Source organism: Neodiprion fabricii, chromosome 1 (assembly GCF_021155785.1).
Source record: "Neodiprion fabricii isolate iyNeoFabr1 chromosome 1, iyNeoFabr1.1, whole genome shotgun sequence".
NCBI classification, from domain to species: Eukaryota; Metazoa; Arthropoda; class Insecta; order Hymenoptera; family Diprionidae; genus Neodiprion; species Neodiprion fabricii.
The window spans coordinates 673,734-693,823 of record NC_060239.1 but is presented as its reverse complement, the minus strand read 5'-3'; the positions used below and the strand labels follow the sequence as shown (position 1 = coordinate 693,823).

The window sequence follows — 20,090 nt, the reverse complement described above, 5'->3', positions numbered from 1 at the left end:
TAAAAAAAAAAATGCGAAAATTTTTTTACTTGAACTACAAGTCAAGTGTGGCAGTTGAATTGCTGAATGGCAAACTATTTGTTGTTGGGAAGATTTTGTGAAAATTACCTAATACAGTTGTAATATTTTTAATTCGGAGAGCTGTGTGCTGTTTCACAAATGAGAAAAAGGATTCGATTGGTGAAACGTTTCTGACAACAACGATCCTATGGTTTCTTCTCAAGCAATAGCTGACTTGGAATAGACCGGAGTACCTGGCGATAAAATCACTGATAAATCAGTCTCTCCGATCTGCCGTTACGATTACGATTGTGATTGCCGTAACTGTTAGTGCGATTATTATGATCATCCGCGGGAGAAGCAGCGCGGAATTACGAAAATAGTGGTGGTAGTTGGCGGATTCCTCGAACTCCGTCGAAACGGACGCTGTGAATAGAGAGAGAGAGAGATAGAGAAGGACGAGAAGAGGGGGATGAGGGACGAAAGAACGCACGCGCACCACCTTATCGAGTCGGTGGCAGAGACACCACGGTGGTGGTCGGCACCGTCGACGGAGGTGGTGGTGGGCTCAGTTGCGCAGAGATATTCATGCCCGAAAGTCCGTCGTCATTCCGACGACCGGTTATACGGATAGTCGTATCATGTTTATACCGATCGCGTACCGCCTCACGGAGCGGAGTAACCCAAGCCGAAGGATCGTTTCGAGGGGTGACTAGGTGCGGGATATTTAGTCCGTGAAAACTTCCAAGGATACAAGAAAAAAAGAGTCGAGCAAACCGCGACAACGCGATAGGAATATACCGTAAGAGTGAAATATACGGCGTCGAGACGCGGGGGGGTAAGATGAGGTCGGTGGAGGGAGGGTAGCGAAAAAGTGGGACATTAGCGGGAGAGCGAAATTGATACGACATGTGAAACCGGTGAGGTGCGAGCAAGAAACGAGATGTGGCGTTTCGCGCTGGTGCTGGTGGTCGTCTTTGGTTGCTGCCACGCGTGTCCCGAGTACTGCGAGTGTCACCAGCTACCGGATCCGGAAGACCTGGCTGCCCTCCTGGAGGCGACTTGCCTGGGAAATGTCCCGAGGCTGGTCGATCTTTCGTCGACGACGCGACGACTGAGGATAATCGGAGCAAACGAGACGGAGATCCTAGGCCTCCTCGAGGAACTCGCGAACGGCACGACGCCGCTACCGTACCTCGATGAATTTCACTTCACCAACTGTTCCCTGAGGGTGTTGAACTCGTCGACGTGGTTCGCGGGACTCGAGAGAGCCAGGATGCTGAATATTTCGCGAAACGATTTGCCCGATCTCGAGGACATGCGAAGGACGGAGGGTGGTCAAGTGAACATGAGCAACCTCGCGGTCCTCGACGCGTCTAATAACCTAGTGAGTAACCTGAGTGCCGACACCTTCGGAACACTTCCGGTTCTCTTGCGACTGTGCCTGAAGGGAAACGGTATCGGGAGTGTCGACGCGCGAGCTTTCGCCGGTCTCGGTCTCCTCGAGGAGCTCGACCTCTCCGACAACGAGCTCACATCCATACCCGAGACTGCGCTGACGCCGCTCGAATCCCTCGAGAAGCTCGACTTGAGCGGAAACCAGCTGGAGGTGCTCGGCGCCGGGTGGTTCGAGAGCTTGGGGAGACTGCGTGAGCTCGACGTTTCGCGTAACGGTTTGTCACGCGCGGCTTCCGGCGCCCTTCAGCCGCTTCCGGGACTCTCGGTGCTGAGATTGGCGGGTAACCCGTTGCGTGAACGCGACGTTTCGCTGTTGTTGGGTACGGGTAGAAAACTGGAGACGGTCGACGCGTCGAGAACGGGGCTGATCCGGGTCCCGGCAGCGCTGACGCGGTCCGTCCGCGCTCTGAGACTGGCGGGAAACAGACTGACGTCGATACGAGACGGCGACCTGGACAGCTACCCGCTGCTCCGTCTTCTCGACATGTCGGACAACCGACTGACGGACGTCGAGGAAGACGCGTTGGGCCGACTCGAGGCCCTCCAAGTGCTCGATCTGTCCGGTAATTTATTAACCAAAGTGCCGCGTAGCCTCCCCGGAAGTTTGTCCTTTCTGAACCTCGAGCGAAACCGCATCGATACACTGAGATTCAATGACCTTCTGGGACTCTACAACGTGCGCGAATTGTCTCTAGGCAAGAACTCGATCGTCGAGATCCAGGAGGGAGCGTTCGGTCAGCTGATCGCCCTGGAGGTGCTCGACGTATCCGACAACCCGATGAAACAGCTCCCGGCGAACACTCTCAACGGTCCGACGCACCTCGGCACCCTCCGGATGTCGGGGCTGACCGCCCTCAAGTGGGACCAGCGAGACCAGGGCGACATGACGTTTCCGGTTCCGGCACCCGAGAGGCTCGTAGACCTGGACGTGTCGAGGAGCCCGGTATTGGCCGCTCAGCTCTTGGCCGACACGGCGGCCTTGTCGGCGTGCAAGAGTCTGCTCAGACTCAACCTCGAGAGCGCGAATCTGACGAGCGTCAGGTCGGACCTCGTCTACTTCGTGCCTCAGCTTCGAGTCCTGGGACTCGGCGGTAACCCGTGGAACTGTACCGATGAAATTTACTGGCTCGGTGAATGGTTGAGAAATCACGAGGAGCGTGAACCCCTGGCAAAATGCACACACGGGATACACGTCCGCGAGTTGCCCTCCCCACCGAAGCCGGAGGCGACGTCGTCGAGAAGCGTCGCGACGCCGCAGGAGTCGAACGTAGCGACGTCTTCCCACCCCCTGACAACCGAAGCAGTAAACATCACCACGGAGTTGTTTTTGCGGTCGGAAACGGAGGGTGAAAATACAACCCTGGGAGAAGAATCGACGTCGGTCAAGGTCACGCGAAGTTCATCCTCGTCGCCCGGAAGACTGAGCGCGTCCTCGATTCTCCTCAACGTTTCTCACCGGCTCGCGCCGCTCCGCAACCGAGCGCCAAGCACCCCGAGACCAACGAATACCCTGCAAATCAGAGTCGAGAAACTTCCGGCGAACGGAAGTTCGACGACGAACGCTACGCGGTATGAGGATGCGAATGAGGATGAGAAAGTGGAGGTGGAGAAGGAGGAGCAAGAGGAGCCGAGAAAGGGCGGAAGGGAGGCGAACACGGTCGCCGAGGAACTCAGCGGACGGGCGACCGACTCCGGGGCGCGAATCTCGGAGGGTTTATCGGCGGGGGCGCATCCGGGGATGCTCGTCCTGGTCGGAGCGGCTCTCGGGGCGGTTGTCGCCCTCTCGGTGGTTCTTTCGCGTCGAGCGACGGCCAGAAGAAGAGACTGCTGCTACGAGCGTCAGGAGAACATAGAGGTCCACACTCTGACACCGGTAACGGAACTCTGGTGATCCTCGTCGCGGGATGGACGATGGCCGACGACGACGACGACGACGACGACGAAGATTTTCGGAGATCCGTGATCGGTTATTTCTACGCCGAACGGACGGTGTGTCAATCGACAATAATGCAGTGTCGAGAACGGGGGACGATGAGGAGGTACAAGTAATAAATAACGCGCAGGGTTGGACCTCGACAAGGAGAAGGCGAAATCACGCACGGTGTTACAAGAGTTCAAATTATAATTGTGTCCGTTTGAAAAGGTACTATGTATACATTGCACGTATAATCCATACGGTATGATGACGATGGTATAGTGGAGGTTGTCGTATTTATTTGACGAATTGGTACGAATCGAGTGTTGTAATAATGATAATAATGCGAGGGTGTATTACATGTGTGCGAATGCAACCAGAAAGATGAATCGATCGAATGAAATATAAAATTGTTTTATTACGCGTCGTGTGAGTTAAGTACAAGTATAAGTTTTACTCGGAGACCAATCCTGCATAACAAATTTGGAAAAAAAAACGAAAAAAAAAAACAAAATAAACATTTGTACAGAAACGTTCTTGCTTCGAGGTTTTTATCCATCGTTTTTATTTTTCAAAATAAAAGACGGTTTTGCCAAACCCCCCCCTCCCCCACCAAGAAAAATGTAATGATAATGATACGAAATAAGAAAAAATAATGAAAAAAAAAGAAAAAAAAAAAAAGAAATAGAATAAAGAGAAAACGAAAAAAAACAGAGGCTAGATATTATCTTTCTTAAAAATAACCAGTGTCAAAATACCATTATGATAATAAACCAATGTACAAAGAAAATAATATATTGTGGCTACCTAATGTTTTCTTTCATCAATCATGCACGGAGAGAAAAATCTGAGAAAAATTACCCTGCTGTTACTATAATCGTGATGTAAAAGACACCTAATGCAGTTTTTACCGTGCTGCATCAGAAAAATGCGTCGTCACATTTTAAATTTTGTGCTGCCGAAATACATAGTTTCTAAGCAAGGTAGTAATTTTTTTCATAAAAACCCATAATTTTTGTAACATGCATCAATAAAAACTGCATTAGGTGTATTTTACATCACGATTAGTAACAGCAGGGTAATTTTTCTCAGATTTTTCTCTCCGTGTATACCGCATCCTCATCATCGCATTTCCCTTTAGCATCGTCGTTACGCTGTTACGCCAGATTCGTTTGAAGCTTTGATATTTTTCCGCCTCGTCTATACATATTGTACGCATTTGAATTGAAAAGGTCACGATTGTCCCGGGCTGATTTGATAATATATAAACATTTATTTGATCCGTTGAAATCGGATCACGCAATCTGTCAGGCTTTATTACCATTACGCATAAGGAGATTCAAAATGTTCCTGAACCTGGCAACGTTACGTAGCGAAAGTTGTGTATGTTATACACACCGTGTACGTTGGGTCGATAAGAAAGTAAAAAAAATGTAAAGACGCCGGGTAGGACGGCGATGCTTTTCTTTCAACTTGCGCTACACGAGCCGGTTCGTTAAAAAAAACTTCTCTTTGCGGAGTCAGCAATGTTTGCAGAGTCTGACGCTGCCGAGTTACGCAAATTTTATTATGAAAATAATGACCATGCCAAGTCTTTCCCTGTACACACACAAAGAGTGAGAGTTTCTTTTGCCCAGAAGTCAATCCCCTTTTACTTATTCCTCGCCTCGACTCCCCCGGCAAGTGTAGAATGAAACGTAAAATAAGCGGAAACTCCGCTGACCAGTTGCCGAATCGTCGTCGAGGTTAGAAAATTCGAGTAGAAACTGCAATAATGTTTATTCGACCATGGAATAAAAATCTGAGGTGGTGAGCGATCAAGAGGGCGAAGAAGTGAGACGCGGAATTTTCAGCCCTGCAGTCTGGAGGCTACGAGAAGATTTCAGTTCTCAGATTAAAGGGGAAATCAAACTACGGAGTTCGGCGTTCAATGACGAAGCGTCGAGCGTCTTAGAATTTGGAAAACCCAAACGGAACACAGTTTGTCCTAATCGAATAAAATTACAGAGCCTAATTTCGCCTCCCTCGTCAACGTAGCCTCTCCAATACTCGTGTTTACCTTACGCACCGCGCAGATTACGGACTCAGTGGAGGTTGTCGTTCTCTCTCGATAATTTTCGCATCCTTTCTCGAAGCTCCGACAAACACCGGAAACAAAGTCCCCTTGTACATTTGACCCGATACCCTCGACCCAGGTTGCGTCCCTCATTAACGAGCTCGAAACCAAGAGTGCAGATCCGATTGGAGCAAGTTTCACTGGTGGTAAAAGGGTACACGATAATGGGCAAATAGGACAGGGACGAAGTTTCCCGAAAGTGTTGGCAGGACTTCAATTGACCTAGCGATGGGTGAGAATAATCTTGTCTACTAATGGAAAGGTAAAAATTATGGGATGCGAGAACATAGATTGAGCATTGGAGCGGTCCTTGAAAAGGTAATTGGGGAATTTTTACCGGCCTACCACTCAAATCGGCTTCAGATAATTAAAAAATAATACCCTCATTTTTTCAGATTTTTCTCTCAATTCTAACCCATGCGGGCCTTAAAGAGGCTGAATTTCCACATCATATCTACCGAACGGATTTAGATGAAATTTGGTATGGTTGAGTCTCTTGGGTCGTTGATTACGAGTCTGAACTCAAAATTGAAAAATTCAAAATGACGGATCCAATATGGCAGACCAAAATCCCAAGTCACTTGATATTGCCATATTGGGTCCAGAATTTTTAATTTTTTAATTTTGAGTTCAGATGCTTAATCAGCGATCAAAGAAACCCGCTTTACAAAATTTCATCTAAATCCATTGGGTAGATTTGATGTGCCCCTGAAAGAGTTCAATGGAATCCACCCTCTTGGGGGCACGGGTTAAAGTTGAGATAAAAATATGAAAAAATGAAGGAATTATTTTTGAATTATTTGAGCCGAATGGGGGGCCCCACCGGTCAAAATTGAAAAATGACGTTTTTAAGGAGCATCGTTTTCCGCTCCATTGTTTTCCCAAGCGACGAGCAGTGCGGTTTCGACAACGCCTGGGTTCCTCTCTCTGGAGACACGGTGTTGGTTGAACGCGGCACCGTCGCACACGGTTTCTATATTATATAGAAGACCAGACGATCAATGCCATCCTGTCCCTATATCTGTATTCCGGGTATACACGGGGCGTGTAACTGTATGCCTTGCGACTTAGAGTTCCTCGCCTCCCGCAGCTCTAGGAGGACCGAGTTCCGTATCTAGGTATCCTACGTCGGCACAACCGGCGCCAACTCTCTGTGATGACAGGCAAAATTTACCCACCCATCCAATTCTCTCTGTGCTGAATCTCCGCCAAACGAATTCAATTTACCCCCCATTCACGCGCCACCTGACGATCATAACGCTTCTTCGTTGGTCTCCGCGAAGTTGACGGAATCTTGAATTACAGACGCATTGTCGGATAAGAAGGTATTTGCCCGACGGTTCTTTTATTCGTGATCCTATTTTTTGATATGGTTTCAATCACTGATCTCTGTACTAACTGGATGGCTGACTCCTATGCTTTCAGCACACGGTAGCTTGTGTCGATTAGAAGCCCCGAAAACCGACGCTAGCGCTGCGATTCCCCGAAGTTAAACTAACTGGTCACGTGGGTGAAGGCCGATCAGAAACAGATTTAGTCACATGGTTCTGTCACCTTAACCAATGACATACACAGTGAACAACATGATTTTGGTGTAGATTTCGTTTGCTTCCAGTCGAATCAAGCCGAGGACGTTAGTCAGCCATCCAGTATAGAGATCAGTGGTTTCGATCAATCAATTTTATCAATGTGATAATCGACGGTAAGTAGTCGAACGATGAGTTTACCCCAATTTTAATTTTAAATCGAAAGCCACATCTGGTCCCAATTTTAAGACCCTTTACTTTCGCGTCATCGATTTCAATCTACCAGATAATACGACGTTGATTTATTAAGTTGATAAGCCGAGTTATAGCAAGCCAGAAGACGCGTAGTAAAAAGATTGAGAAACCCCGTCGTTGCCGGACAACTTTCGTCACGTACCTACGTTATGATATTAAGAAAACTTGTTATTCGATCAGTGACAGCGCGGTGTATTACTTTTATTCGCGCTACGATCAGACACTCGAAAAAGTTGTCCGCAATCACAACTATATTCAGCCAGGATAGTCGAAGCTTCCAGGGTGGTTCGATTACAGAAGAAAAAAGCAACAACGTGTTTCTGAACTGGAAGAATTGTAAGAAAAAGATTGGACAAAAAGAAAAAGGGAAGCAAAGAGCTCGGATGAGATGAGATGAGACGAGATGAGTTACGAAGGATCGACCAACCTCACCGAACCAGAGACCCGACTACCTTCCAGTCAACCGGATGACAATATTTCGTCGATATGAAAAAACAACCCAAGGGTTGAATCGCGTCTATTACATTAAATTCCCGCCTTGGAGAATGGAGATATGGATGCGGTTATATTGCGCGGCACGCGGATCGTGACTCGTGGCGTCGGGACGCCTGTATGTAGGGAGCAGCTGACGCTGGAGGGTGAATAACGGGCGAATAACGGGAATAGCTTGGGAGGCGTTGATTCTGACTGGAAGGCTCGAATACATGACGCAGCTTAATGTCTCCTGCAAATCCCGCCCGATGCCGACCGACCGTCCATATCAATCCAGGTGTACGAAGAGGGTAAACCGCGCAGCTTTGACAGTTTATGGGGATCATAACCTGAGCGAACTTTGACAAATGGGGCAAATACTGATCGACGTCACGCTGTTATAATTATTTTCGGAAACGCCAGTTTCAACGATCAATCAGAAAAATTGATTAAGGCTGAAACTCGCGACACAGGACGCGTTTGCTTCGTAAACTGTGTAAAGGTGACAGACTAAAAAACCACGTTGAATAAATTAAGCCCAATGAATGAAAAGTACGACGAATATTAGCTGGATATTGTGTTCGATGAACCGATATAACGATCTCAAGTTCGCGTAAGCCTTACTCTATCTTTTTCACGCGATGCGTATACAGTTATTTATACATCTAGAAAAGTTGTTGATGTGCTTTGAACTTCGGAGGGTGTAGAGATCATCGGTAGGCTTTCAAGTTTACCGGCGCGTCGCGCGATCTTAGAAACGAGTGCGGAGAAGGGATATAGCGAGAGTAAGAGGATCCTCTCGGCGCACAAAAGCGAATAATGGGTATCTCGTCGATGGAGTTACACCTCGGAGTTTTGCCGACGAAGAAACGAAAAGAGAAAAAAAAATAAAAATACACACACACACACACACACACACCAATACCAAGTTTTCAGCACCGAGTATCTTAATTTACTTTTCGTCGTTCGAGAGAAAGAGAAAACGACAAAAAGCATGAAAAAATCTTGGAACTTAAAATAGAAGAAGAAAAAAAAACATATGCCACGAGGAAAACTCTGCAAGTCGAGTTTTTCTTATTATAAGCAGCTCACGCACGCGGCTTGGCATAATCGTTAGTATAAGGTAGGCAGGGAGAAAAAGTTAGAAACATGTTTCTCGATCGTGGGGAGTTTGGAAATTCGTCAAAGCCTCGAGAAGCTCGAGTACGATACCTGCCTACGACTCGAAGACAGGAGATGAAAATCTAATACCTAATCGAAAAAAAGATAAGAAACTATATCGATAAAGTGTTACGTGCCGGGAAAGAGATTCGACTGCACAAGCACGCCGTTAATTACATTTGAATTACTGATCTCGTTATGAAATATCAGTGTTTACGACCCCCTTGATTACCGTGCCAATTAATGCTTTCTCCATAAAAAAAAAAAACTCATACAATATTACTCTGAAACGATTAAATATTCACTCGACATTAACAGCGAGTGGCGCGACGTTTCTCATCACGTCTTTTATACATCAATTTATATTATACATATGTAAAGTAATACATAGTATGAAAATTATATGTACAACGATGTTATTCAATTAACCAAGTTATATTGTCGTGGAAATTTTTAATATGTTCACAGCGTTCTTACGTACAGTCAAAATACGGAGCGCTGTTTCAGGCTGGAGTAATTTCATTGTCAAGAAATAAATCAGATTTAGCGTTCAGGGGTGTATTTGAGCGATGAAACACGACTGCAAATATTACAAATTTGGATAGACTCGACTGAATAATGCGTAAAAATATCAACAGCACTGTTAAACGATTTAGAATCGCGCATATTCGCCCTCATTTTTCAACACGAGAAACGAAGGTGAAAATGAAAAACAAAGTTTTATGTCCGGAATTGTTACATAAGTTTGTTTCTTCCCTCTAATTCCCGCTTCTCGGCGAAATGCACCGACCGTCGTCAAGCAGTTCCGCTCAATTTTCCCGTTGATCAGCCAAGAGCCTCTCATACTACTTGGGAGAGTATTCCGAAAAGGCATAGAAGGAGGGGCACAGGAAAGGGATATAGCTGCAGGGGCGACGAAGCGGCCAGCCTACACCCGCCTGGGCGCCGCGCGCCGGCTCAAAGACGTGTGCGCGAATCTAATGTGATTTAGTTCTGATTGAATATCTAGATGCGAACCCACCCGCAGCACTTGAGCTATACCCATGCCTAAGCAGGCTATAACACGAACAGTTCGCAAATGGAAATCGCTGGCAATTGGAGCAGGTGAGGGGCAGAGCGAAGGACGAAGGGCGAAGTCTCTCCTCTACTCGACGGTGTTCCTGGATTTATGATATAGGTAGACTGTACGCGGCGCTGTAATTAAGGTGGCGTACACGGGTATGTACATACCCATGCCCATACTCGTACAACGTAGGTTATACACAGGGTGAAGTATCAAGTTGCGGTGGAGCGGAGCTGAGCAGGTGTAACCGAGCCAGCTACTCCGGGGCATCATCGGATGGGTGAAAGAGCTTGCGGGCGCACCTTACACGGGGTGCTTTCGAGACGCGCGTTGTTCTCCAATCTACTTACCGGCAGACACTTCACCGAGCTGGTTCTTGGCGGTACGGTGACTCAAAGCCCCGTGGAAGAAGACCTCGCGAGATCTCGTGGAAAAGGAAGAGGACGAGGAGGATGAGGAGGATCCTCGGCTGTGTGCCAACCGAACCTTAAGGGTCGTCCTTCAGCAATTTACCCCGCAGCTCGCGGCGGCGCCAAAGCCCGGATCTCGAGACAGCTTTCAATTTGCCGACGCCGCCGTCCAACGACCGAGAGCGTCTATCGAATAAGATATTTCAAAAGCGATCTGACGGGCGATGATTGACCGATGCGATAAAGGTCGAGACGAGAGGTACGTACCTATAACCGTCGCTTCGGAAGTAAGCTTTTCATGGGCGTGAATATAGAAAATATACATATTCAACTTTCGTCTCAAGTAAATCAAATGTCAATTTGGGAAAACGATGCAAATGCTGTAAATCACGCTGTAAGGTAAGATATATCGAAGGTATGTGAATCGATACGAATCTTGTTACGAAAAATGAATCGCTGCGCGGTGTATAGTTTATTATCGAAGAAATATCAAACCTGGGTATCGATCCCTGTGATTTCCCGTAACGAACCGAAACTTGAACGAACTAGTTACACGTGTCAGCAACCACAAAACTGCACAGGTTTTTTACACTGTTTCTTATAGATTTATTACTCACTGAAACCGGTGAAAGTACTCTAAAGGTTCCATCGCGGCAGGTTTTTTCTTGAACTCATATTTTCAGTGTCATTTAGAGTGAAGCTCTCGTTTAATTCGAAATTTGGTATCACATTCTTCGTTCTAAAAATCCTATGCAAAATTCATTTCTTATCTCCATTTAATATATATTAGAGTGAGACTCGAGAATAAATACAAACAGCGAAGCAGAAAATGGAAAGCGGAAGCGTGTTCGAAAGTGTATCGAAGAGTAGAAGGAAAGGTTTCATAGGAGAAAAAAATGAACACGGAACGTTAAATACATCTCATAAAGAAATTTTTTGTTCAATTTTGTAAGGAATATTATCTAGTTCATTGTAATGAAATGGTGGTTTTTTCTTTTTTCTTTCAGTATTGTTACGCTTTTTTTTTAGCAAACATCTTGTATTTTGCAAGAATACTGTACGCGATGGAGGAAAATGGAAGTCATTTTTGAATTCAGCAAATTCGAAAACATAATATTTACCAAAACATCCCACGCCGACGAATAGAAATATTTTTTTTACAGACCTGTGTAATTGGTTTTGGTGCGATGCTATTGCTCGTGGATAAAAAGGCAAGAAAAAAAGGAAAAAAAAAAAACACAAAGCTCTCCTCATCACCGCCTCCGGCATACCCAAAACTATACTTTACCGAAGGTTGTTAATTACCAGCTTTCATCCTCCTCCAAAATTGAGTAATTAGAAGGGATGCCTTATAAAAAATCTCTGCAAACTTCGTATACCCCGCAACCCACGCACACATATATCTGTATACCTAAAACGTACCCGACACTCCACCACAGTCGCGATCTCAAACTTGACACCGCAAGATAAATGAAGAATCACCGTTTATTCCTGCGTAATTACGCAAACGGCTGCAGCCACGGCAGGTTACAAGAAAGCGGAAAAATTCAGTGACGGAAGAAAGAGAAGGAGGAAAATAAAAAAAAAATAAATAATACACAGCTCAGCTACTCCTCGAGTATCTCGCGCGTCCTCTCGAGAAGTTTAATGACAACCGCTTTGTGTCCCCCGATGTGCGGCACTTTCGTTTTCAAGCGAAAAGAAGTGGAGCCAGCTAGCGGGGTGATCTCAACTCGGCCGCAAGTGTACCTTCGCTTCGAAAATATAATAAGTGACATTAATATTTTCAACGTTCTCAAACGATAAGCTCCCTCGTGGCTCGAGTGCCTCGCGTTTGTTCCAGGAGCTTTCGGTAGCATTGTGCGACTTTCCCTACCTCGCGTCGCTTCTTCATTGTACCGAGCTTGCGACTTACGACCACGCCGGAGCTTTCGACCCTCCCCTCCCCCCTCTCTACTCGTCCTTGCGCCCCCTCCCCCTCCCCCCCAGACGGAGTCCTAATAAGGTTGCTGCGACGAGGGCGTCTCGTTTCCTCTGTTCAACAACCCTGATTCAGTCCAACTACACTACACATATGTATATGATACACGAAGTCATAACCGACACTCTGCGGCAGGTATACGAGGCGAGGATAAGAAGGTACGGTCGAAGGTCGGAAAAGGGCGCCATTAGACGTAGTTGCTTCGAGTTAATTTTCAATGTCTGGTATTATACGTGTTTTTAGATGGAAATTTTACACTTTGGAGGTTAAGGAAGGAGGTACAGGTTGGACGGTATGAAATCAAACTTATTTTTCGGAGTTTTCTTTTTTCTTTTTTTTTTTTAAGAAATTGAAAATACTCGGAGAAATTAAATTTTGAGGGCTTTATTATTTATAGTTTCAAGCTCATTTCACGATTTTTCAATTGAAATTAATAACGAAATGGCAGCATGGTGCATATAAATAGTAAAGGACCACGTTTTCAGCCCGGTGGTGCAGATTCATCGGTCAATTTCTATGCAATCGACTTGAAATTTTTGCATAATCTTTGAAACTTGTTTATCGGTTTGAGCTCATGGCTAAGTTTTGAATTCGATACCCAAAATTTTTATGTACAAATTTTTTTTACAATTTATAGCACGAAAACTGAATTTTTTTGTTCATAATCGTACATATTTGAATAAAATTATATTTTTAAACACTTTGGCAACGAGCTTGAACTCAAAAAGGCGCTTTTAAGTCAAACTAAGTTTTCTGTCTCGTGCAAGTTGTACAGTGATGTCAGGAGATGCGCCACCGCAAAAGCCCTCCAGTTCGAAGTCGTCGGCTACTTATAGGCGACATGCCACCATTTTGTTATTAATTTCAATGAAAATTTATTAAAATTTTTTTGAAACTATAAATAATAAAGCCTCCGAACTCAATTTGCTTCAAGTGTTTTCATTTTCTTTGAAAAAAAAACCCTAAAAGTAGGTAAGGTTTTAGACCGTCCAAGTGGTACCCCCCTCCTAATATGAGATTTTAAACCCTCCATCACTGTTCAAAAAAACTCCTGCGCCTATAGAGAGCTTAGAGGTTTAAAAAATTTGCTGCAGGTTGCAATTCAGACGGACTCGCAAACCGCGATATCGCACGAGCTGCAATTTGCATGAGAAATATCACGTTGTTCATCTAATTGAGTGCTCGCCTCGAAAACATTCCACCTCATCCTTCCTCCTTCAATGTTATTTGCAATTATAGAAAGCTCTAGAAGCTTTGTAGCCAAAGTTGCTCGAGGAAACGGTATACAAGGAATGAATCGAAAAAAAATAGGCAAGGTATAATGAGGCAATTAGACGCGCTCTGACGTGGAACGAAGAGCGTTGAATCTACGCTCAATGCACGCGAATAAAAAGTACATACATACGTATAGAATATAAGTGGAGGGTGGTCAAATTCATTATTAAATTTATAAACGCGAGCTCAACTCTCCTGCGTATGTGTTATACGACATAACGAGTACAATAAGTTTAATTAAAATCTTTCTCATATCTTAGTTTAATGTTCGAAGAAAGGTCCTCAACGCCGGCAGCCACCGAGCAGGCAGACAGACAGCGCAGCGGGACGATTACGAACGCAATTATCTGTCTTAAGCAGCCCCGGTGAAATTACTCCCCGAAATCGGGTGGGTATAAGATATGTATACATGTATAGAGAGTATACGTATAGGTGGGTACGTTATTCGCGTGTGACGAAAAGTTAATTAAAATCGCTTGAAATTAATTCGCAAAGTATTAGCTTCGTTAATCCCTTGCATTATTGAGACAGGTCTAAGTTAAGATTTGACAAATGGTCGGACTTGAGTGTATGCACAATATACACGAACATGCAGGTCTGTACACCAAGTTTCGATAACAACAACAGGGTGATCACGAATTATTGTAAAAATATGTCATGATTTTTCCAGGTTTTCACCAGTAAGTGACTGAGACCTAAATTGTTCCACTTGTTAACTCTGTATTCGGTTCGAATTCAATTCGAGTCGAAGAAAAATATAATGGACAAAAAAGTCACTTCAAGTCATTTTGTTTTTTTGACGAAAAAAAGTAAACTAGTTACCTAAAAAAATCATTTCTAATTCCCATGATAGCAAAACTGATAGGTATTTTCAGTTTTTTTCCATGATGAAATTAAAAATACCCTGACATTTCCAGTTTTCCAAGTTTTCCAGGTGTGCGGCCACCCTGTCCAAATTCTTAATCATCGTTATCGAGTGACGATGGAGAAAAGAGAATGCGATTAAATGAGTGAAACTATCTCCACCCGCGAGCTTCTTCCTCCCCCCATTTCCCTTCGCCGCCACATCCAGGTCTGATCTCATTGAATAGTCGAAAGTCGATAAGATCAGGGTGGGGCGACACCTGGCGTGAAAACGTATGTTTGCAGGTTCTCGTTTCTTTTCGAATTCTTTCAAAGCGGCCGTGATTGGGTTTCGGTCGCGCCGAAAGAGTGGAGAGGAGAGGAGAGGAAAGGGGCTTCCCCCGGGCCTCCTAAAGGGTTGCGAGGTCCCCGTCCCTCGGAGACGTTCAATTTCGCGGCGAGTAGAGAAAAAAGATGTGGCAAAAAGGACGAAGAGGGAGAAAAATACCCGCCGCCAGTCTACTCCCTGCCTTCTATCCCGGAACCTCGCAGGTTTAACCTCCGGGACCCGGACAGCCCTTCGCTGTTTATCCACCGATAAAAGAATCCTCGTACATAAACGGCGCTTCTCACCCTCGCTGGTCCGGCTTCGCAGACGTGTTTCGGTCAAACGACGCCAATTCTCGCCCACGCCGATTATCGGGAGGATCAAGCGGGATGAAAAGATATTTCGATTATCAACCGCATGAATCATATCAGTCGTAAATATTACGAGCACGGCAGGTGTGAAATTCATTTAGATTTGTGAATTGGAATTGTTATACTCTGACAAACGACTCACGAGCGAGGTGCGAGAAGTTCAAGGGTGCAGAGATTTTCACCTAAAGTTTGCGACGGTATCGCAGGAATCTCGCCTACGTGCCGAGCGACAGCTGACGTTACACTCCGAGATACTGTAGAAACGTGGCATTATTATACCTACGCTTTCGTCATCTCGACAAGAATTATGATGATACCTTGGTATAATATCTCGAAATAATTGCAATATGTTGCAGCGAATCGTCGGAGTCGTTTTACTCTGCCCAAAGTTTGCCGCGAGATTTAGGGTGAGGGAGTGCGGTGGTGGTACAGCTTGAACGATCTAAGCTCATACTTATTTTCAGGAGTTTCTTTAAAGAAATTGATAACACTTGGAGCAATCTGGGTTTGAGGGCTTTATTATTCATAATCTCAAAAACATTTTAGAATCTTTTCATTGAAATTAATAACAAAATGGCGGCATGTCGCGAAATGAACAAATTCTAAAACGTTCGTCAAACTATAAATAATAAAGTCCTCGAACTCAAATCGTTCTAAGTATCTTCATTTTCTTCGAAAAAAAAAATCCTAAAAATAGGTATGATTTTGGACCATCCAAACTGTACCCCCCACCGATATTATTCAATCCTGTAACGTCACAACGCAAAACGTCGAGATAATCAAATATAGCGTGCCGTTGAATTCTTTTAACCGTTTGGTAAAAAACGAGGAAAAGAAGGAAAAGAAATCAATCGCGAAGCATATTCCTCCGGTTCTCTTACACCGACCAACCGATTCAACCGATTCGCACCCGGCATACAGCCACAGGCGATAACTGGAAATAGGGCATTCTTATTCGCGATTTCATTCCGTACACGATCCATGAAAGTTTTACGGTCTTTCAGGGTTGTGTATATAAAGATGGAAGATAGCCTCGGTGGTTGGAGGAGGAGTAGAAACGCACCCGGGCGCAAAAGGTTTCACCCGACACGGTAATTGGGAAATGTGATACGAAATGCCCTTTTCCGCACACCGGCCGTAAATATCATCTCGATTTTTAGAACCTCCTTACATATCCCCCGATTGTCTGATTTTCTTTGTTTTTTCCTTTATTCATTTTTCCTTTTCTTTTCGATTATTATGTTTATCCATTTTGTTTACCTTTCTGTCTTTATCACGCATTCGTTCGTCCAGCAATAAGCTTTTTGTCACCTTAACCCGAGGCTACATTTTTCCCATAAAGGAAGACTGGAATTGACGGTGAGATAATTAAGTGATATCTGCTTCAACAATGAGTTTTACAATATATAAAAAATATCTAGGTACTGTTCAAGCATCGCAGAAAAGCTCTCTCAGTTTTCCTAACTAAAATAGATTGTTTAAATATTGTAAAACATCGGCAAAGTTAAGGTAAAACGGACATTTTTTTAATGGAAACATATACATATATGTATATATATATATTATTTATTATTTTTTTTTTATGTTTTTGCACAATTGATTTCGAGCAAAAAAAAAAACCTGTGAAAGTCTGTTTCTGAACTTTACGAGAAGTTGGAAAAATAGTTTGGGGTGCATTTCGCTCAGAGTGAACAGGGAACGACCATAATTTGCTAATTAGTTCAGCGTTGTCTGTGATAAATGGAAGCGGGTCAAGTGATAATGGACTGATTGGTACAACGAGCTTCTCGTTCTACTCTGCCTCCACCATTATTCACTTCTAAAATAAATATACGATAAAGATGTTTGATTTTACTAAAAGTTATAAGAGAAACACAAAATAAGTAATTCGAATTTACCAAATTGTGTAGTAGATTTATTGTATTTGTAAATCGAATAAACAGTGAACGTATGGTGAATTCACTGTTCCGTATACGAATAAAACTTGGAAGACAGTATAGAAGGTTCCATATATAAATTTCTACCAGTGTTACAATATACAAAGCCTGATCAAAGAGGTTGGGTTACAAACGTGAAACGATATACAAGAAATCGTCTAGCGAACTGCATTTGGAGACAAGAGCAACAGCGGTACGGTTGGCAGTGGCAAAATGTTATGTAAATTAAAAGCACGAGGAGCGGCGGAATGAAAAAGAAGATCAAGTTCAGTGTTGCAGGGGTTGAAGGCGGGCGATGGAAGATTCCCGGCCCGCGGCCCGGGAGTAATAATTTATGTGAAATTGCCTCGCTGAAGTAGGTGTAGTAGGTGTAGTAGGTGTAGTAGGTACGTAGGTTCGTCTCGCGATATCTCCTGCGGAGTAGGAAGAAGAAGAGGAAGAGGAAGAAGAGAGAAAGAGAAAAAGGAAAAGAATGAAGAGGAGAGGCAATGGGTGTACCGCCAACCAGGACGCCCGACTGCCATCAACTTACACGTACTCACATACGTATGAACCTCTCTGCGTGCATTTTCAGCCATGCCGTTGCACGTCTCCGCTGCGAGTACGCGATAAAACCGGCATCGTGTACTCCTTAATGTTTGTACTCACCTACTTTGTAAATACTCACAAGTATCGCGTGTATACTTGCGAATATTGCATTCATCCCGTCACTGATTGTACAACTCGATTAGGGGCGTCACGTTTTATCCAAGTAAATGCAAAATGACTCGTTATGTAATTAGTTTATTGATTCTTTATATCCTTAATGTTTTTTCTTAAGTTTCTGTACCAAGCCACGTAGAAGTAACTTAGATAACCTCTGTGGGATTTACTTAAGGGGGTTTGTCTATTGTAGAAGTGTAAAAAATCGATTCAATTTTTTTCATATTATTGTAGCTAAATCTTTTAAGAATAGTTTGGCTCAGAGCCGATGTCGAATTTCCCAAAACTGAGAAAGTCACGAAATCTTTATTATACCTATACCTATCGCCTGAACTAGGATATTCTTGCTGGCTTTGGTAGCTTTTTTGTTCTACGAGCTATACAGATGTAAAAAAAAATTGCAAATTTCAAATTTTTTACTTTCAAACCTGAAGATTAAAATGCCGATTATTTTTTTGATTTGAGATGACCGAAACAGCCGGAATCATGTCTTCGTTTAAGCACATTGTCTATACATACGTTCCTATCGAACAGTATACATCGGTTTATATTCAATAGTTCGACGCCAAAAAATTCACAATGTTTGTTTAAATGTCAATTAATATAATGTGAAAATTATGAGAAATTTCATTTCAATGGTTTGCCTTAAAAAAATACCCGAAAAAAACCTTTAAAAAAATATTCTTCACTCTAGACGACCCCTTTAATAATTCTGTGATTATTATGTAAATCTTTTTGATTCGATAAGTAAATAGTTACCTTACGCAATGTCAGACACTTTGTTTTCTGCACTGATATTACGTCTACAATTGCATCAGCGTTCGTTCTCGTAGGAAAGCGAATATTCAATCGGAAAGATCACGCTTCAAGAAAAAAAAAAAAAAAAAAAGAAACAAATCTTCATTTACTTGGATCGTATCAGAGAGTAAAAATGTTTGTAACTCCCCCTGACAACTTGCTTATCTGTCACGAACGTAACGTAACAGAACGGATTCTGTCCGTTACATAAACGGTATGTCTCGGATTTGGGAAGAGACTATTTTCGCTACAATAGACGAAGAAACGTCGCCGCTGCAGCTCGGAGAAGCATGTAGCTCTATAACAGGTGGTATAAAGAAATAATAAAGATAAAAGATAAGATATATATATATATATATACACACACGTAAAATAATTTTCAACCGTTCGATGCAGGCTGCTGCCGCTGCTGCTGCCGCACGTATATATAAGTACATACTTGTAGATACGTCGGAAATCGGAAAAGTCGTTTGTGCCGAGCAGCGGACGGATCCAATATAAGTCAGCGTTCGCATTCGCGTCCGCGCATGCGCACAAGTGTCGGAGTGAACGGGCATCGAGACCTACGGACGAGGCTCGGAATTTGAATAATCTTATTGGAAGGCAATTTAATGTGAACTCCTGCTCCCTCCCTCCAACCCTCCCTCCTCGTCCTCTAGCCCAAGTTCTCTATACTAACTCGAGTATTTATATATTATGTACGAAATATACCGCGATAGAGGGAGAGGAGAGAGACAGAGAGAGAGAGAGAGAGAAAGAGGGGGCGGAAGGAATCTGGGAGCGCTGATTCTGTCGTAAAGCCTCAACGACGTGATCAAAAATGGCTACTGCCTGCAGGCGAGGGGGGATCCACTTGGCATTTTGACTAGCATATATATATGGGGCATTCCACGTCAAATTAGCAGCCATGTACCTCGTCCCATTCGATTCTGATCATTTTTTATTACGATGTTATTACCAATCTGAAAGGGTCTCGGGAATTATTTCAGATTTTCTTCAGCCGCTGACGAAATTTATACAAAATTGCAATACCAATTACAAAAAAGCCATTTTTTAAAATCATAAAAAATTTACACTGATTCGATGATTCACGATACGATTTTTGAGCAGCACACAAATATAGTGGGATCTCAATAATAACTATTTGAAATTGTGTTCAAAATCACATTTCGAATTATAGAATCTGTGTGAATTTTTTCCGATTATTAAAAATAGCGTTTTCAGAATTGGTTTTGCGATTTTTTTCCCAAATTTCACCGGTGGTTTAAAAGAAAACTGCAAACATTTCCGAGACCCTTTCGGATCGGTATGAACGTCATACTAGAATATGATTAAAATCTAAGCGGATAAGGTAAATGGATTGCTAATTTGACGTGGAATGCCCCATATACCTACACGTGGGGTATACGTATGGAGAGTTTCACCGGTGAAAAATTCAATCTTTGAAATCGCTCGATAAAAGTTACGAGCAACTCCGCGA

At 43.7% G+C, this 20,090-nt stretch overlaps 2 protein-coding genes across 2 annotated transcripts in view; one reads left to right on the top strand and one right to left on the bottom strand.

Moving 5' to 3' along the window:
- Positions 1-20,090, bottom strand: part of LOC124178445 (protein timeless homolog) — an 87,567-nt gene that overhangs the window by 47,920 nt on the left and 19,557 nt on the right. The window lies entirely within an intron of this gene.
- LOC124178484 (nyctalopin-like) lies at positions 528-3,989 on the top strand. Its single transcript, XM_046561869.1, has one exon. The coding sequence runs from the start codon at positions 944-946 to the stop codon at positions 3,347-3,349; it is 2,406 nt and encodes an 801-aa protein (XP_046417825.1). The 5' UTR covers positions 528-943; the 3' UTR covers positions 3,350-3,989.

Excerpts from the sequence above, each read along its gene's own strand:
- LOC124178484 (XM_046561869.1), top strand. The coding sequence starts at position 944 with ATGTGGCGTTTCGCGCTGGTGCTGGTGGTCGTCTTTGGTTGCTGCCAC.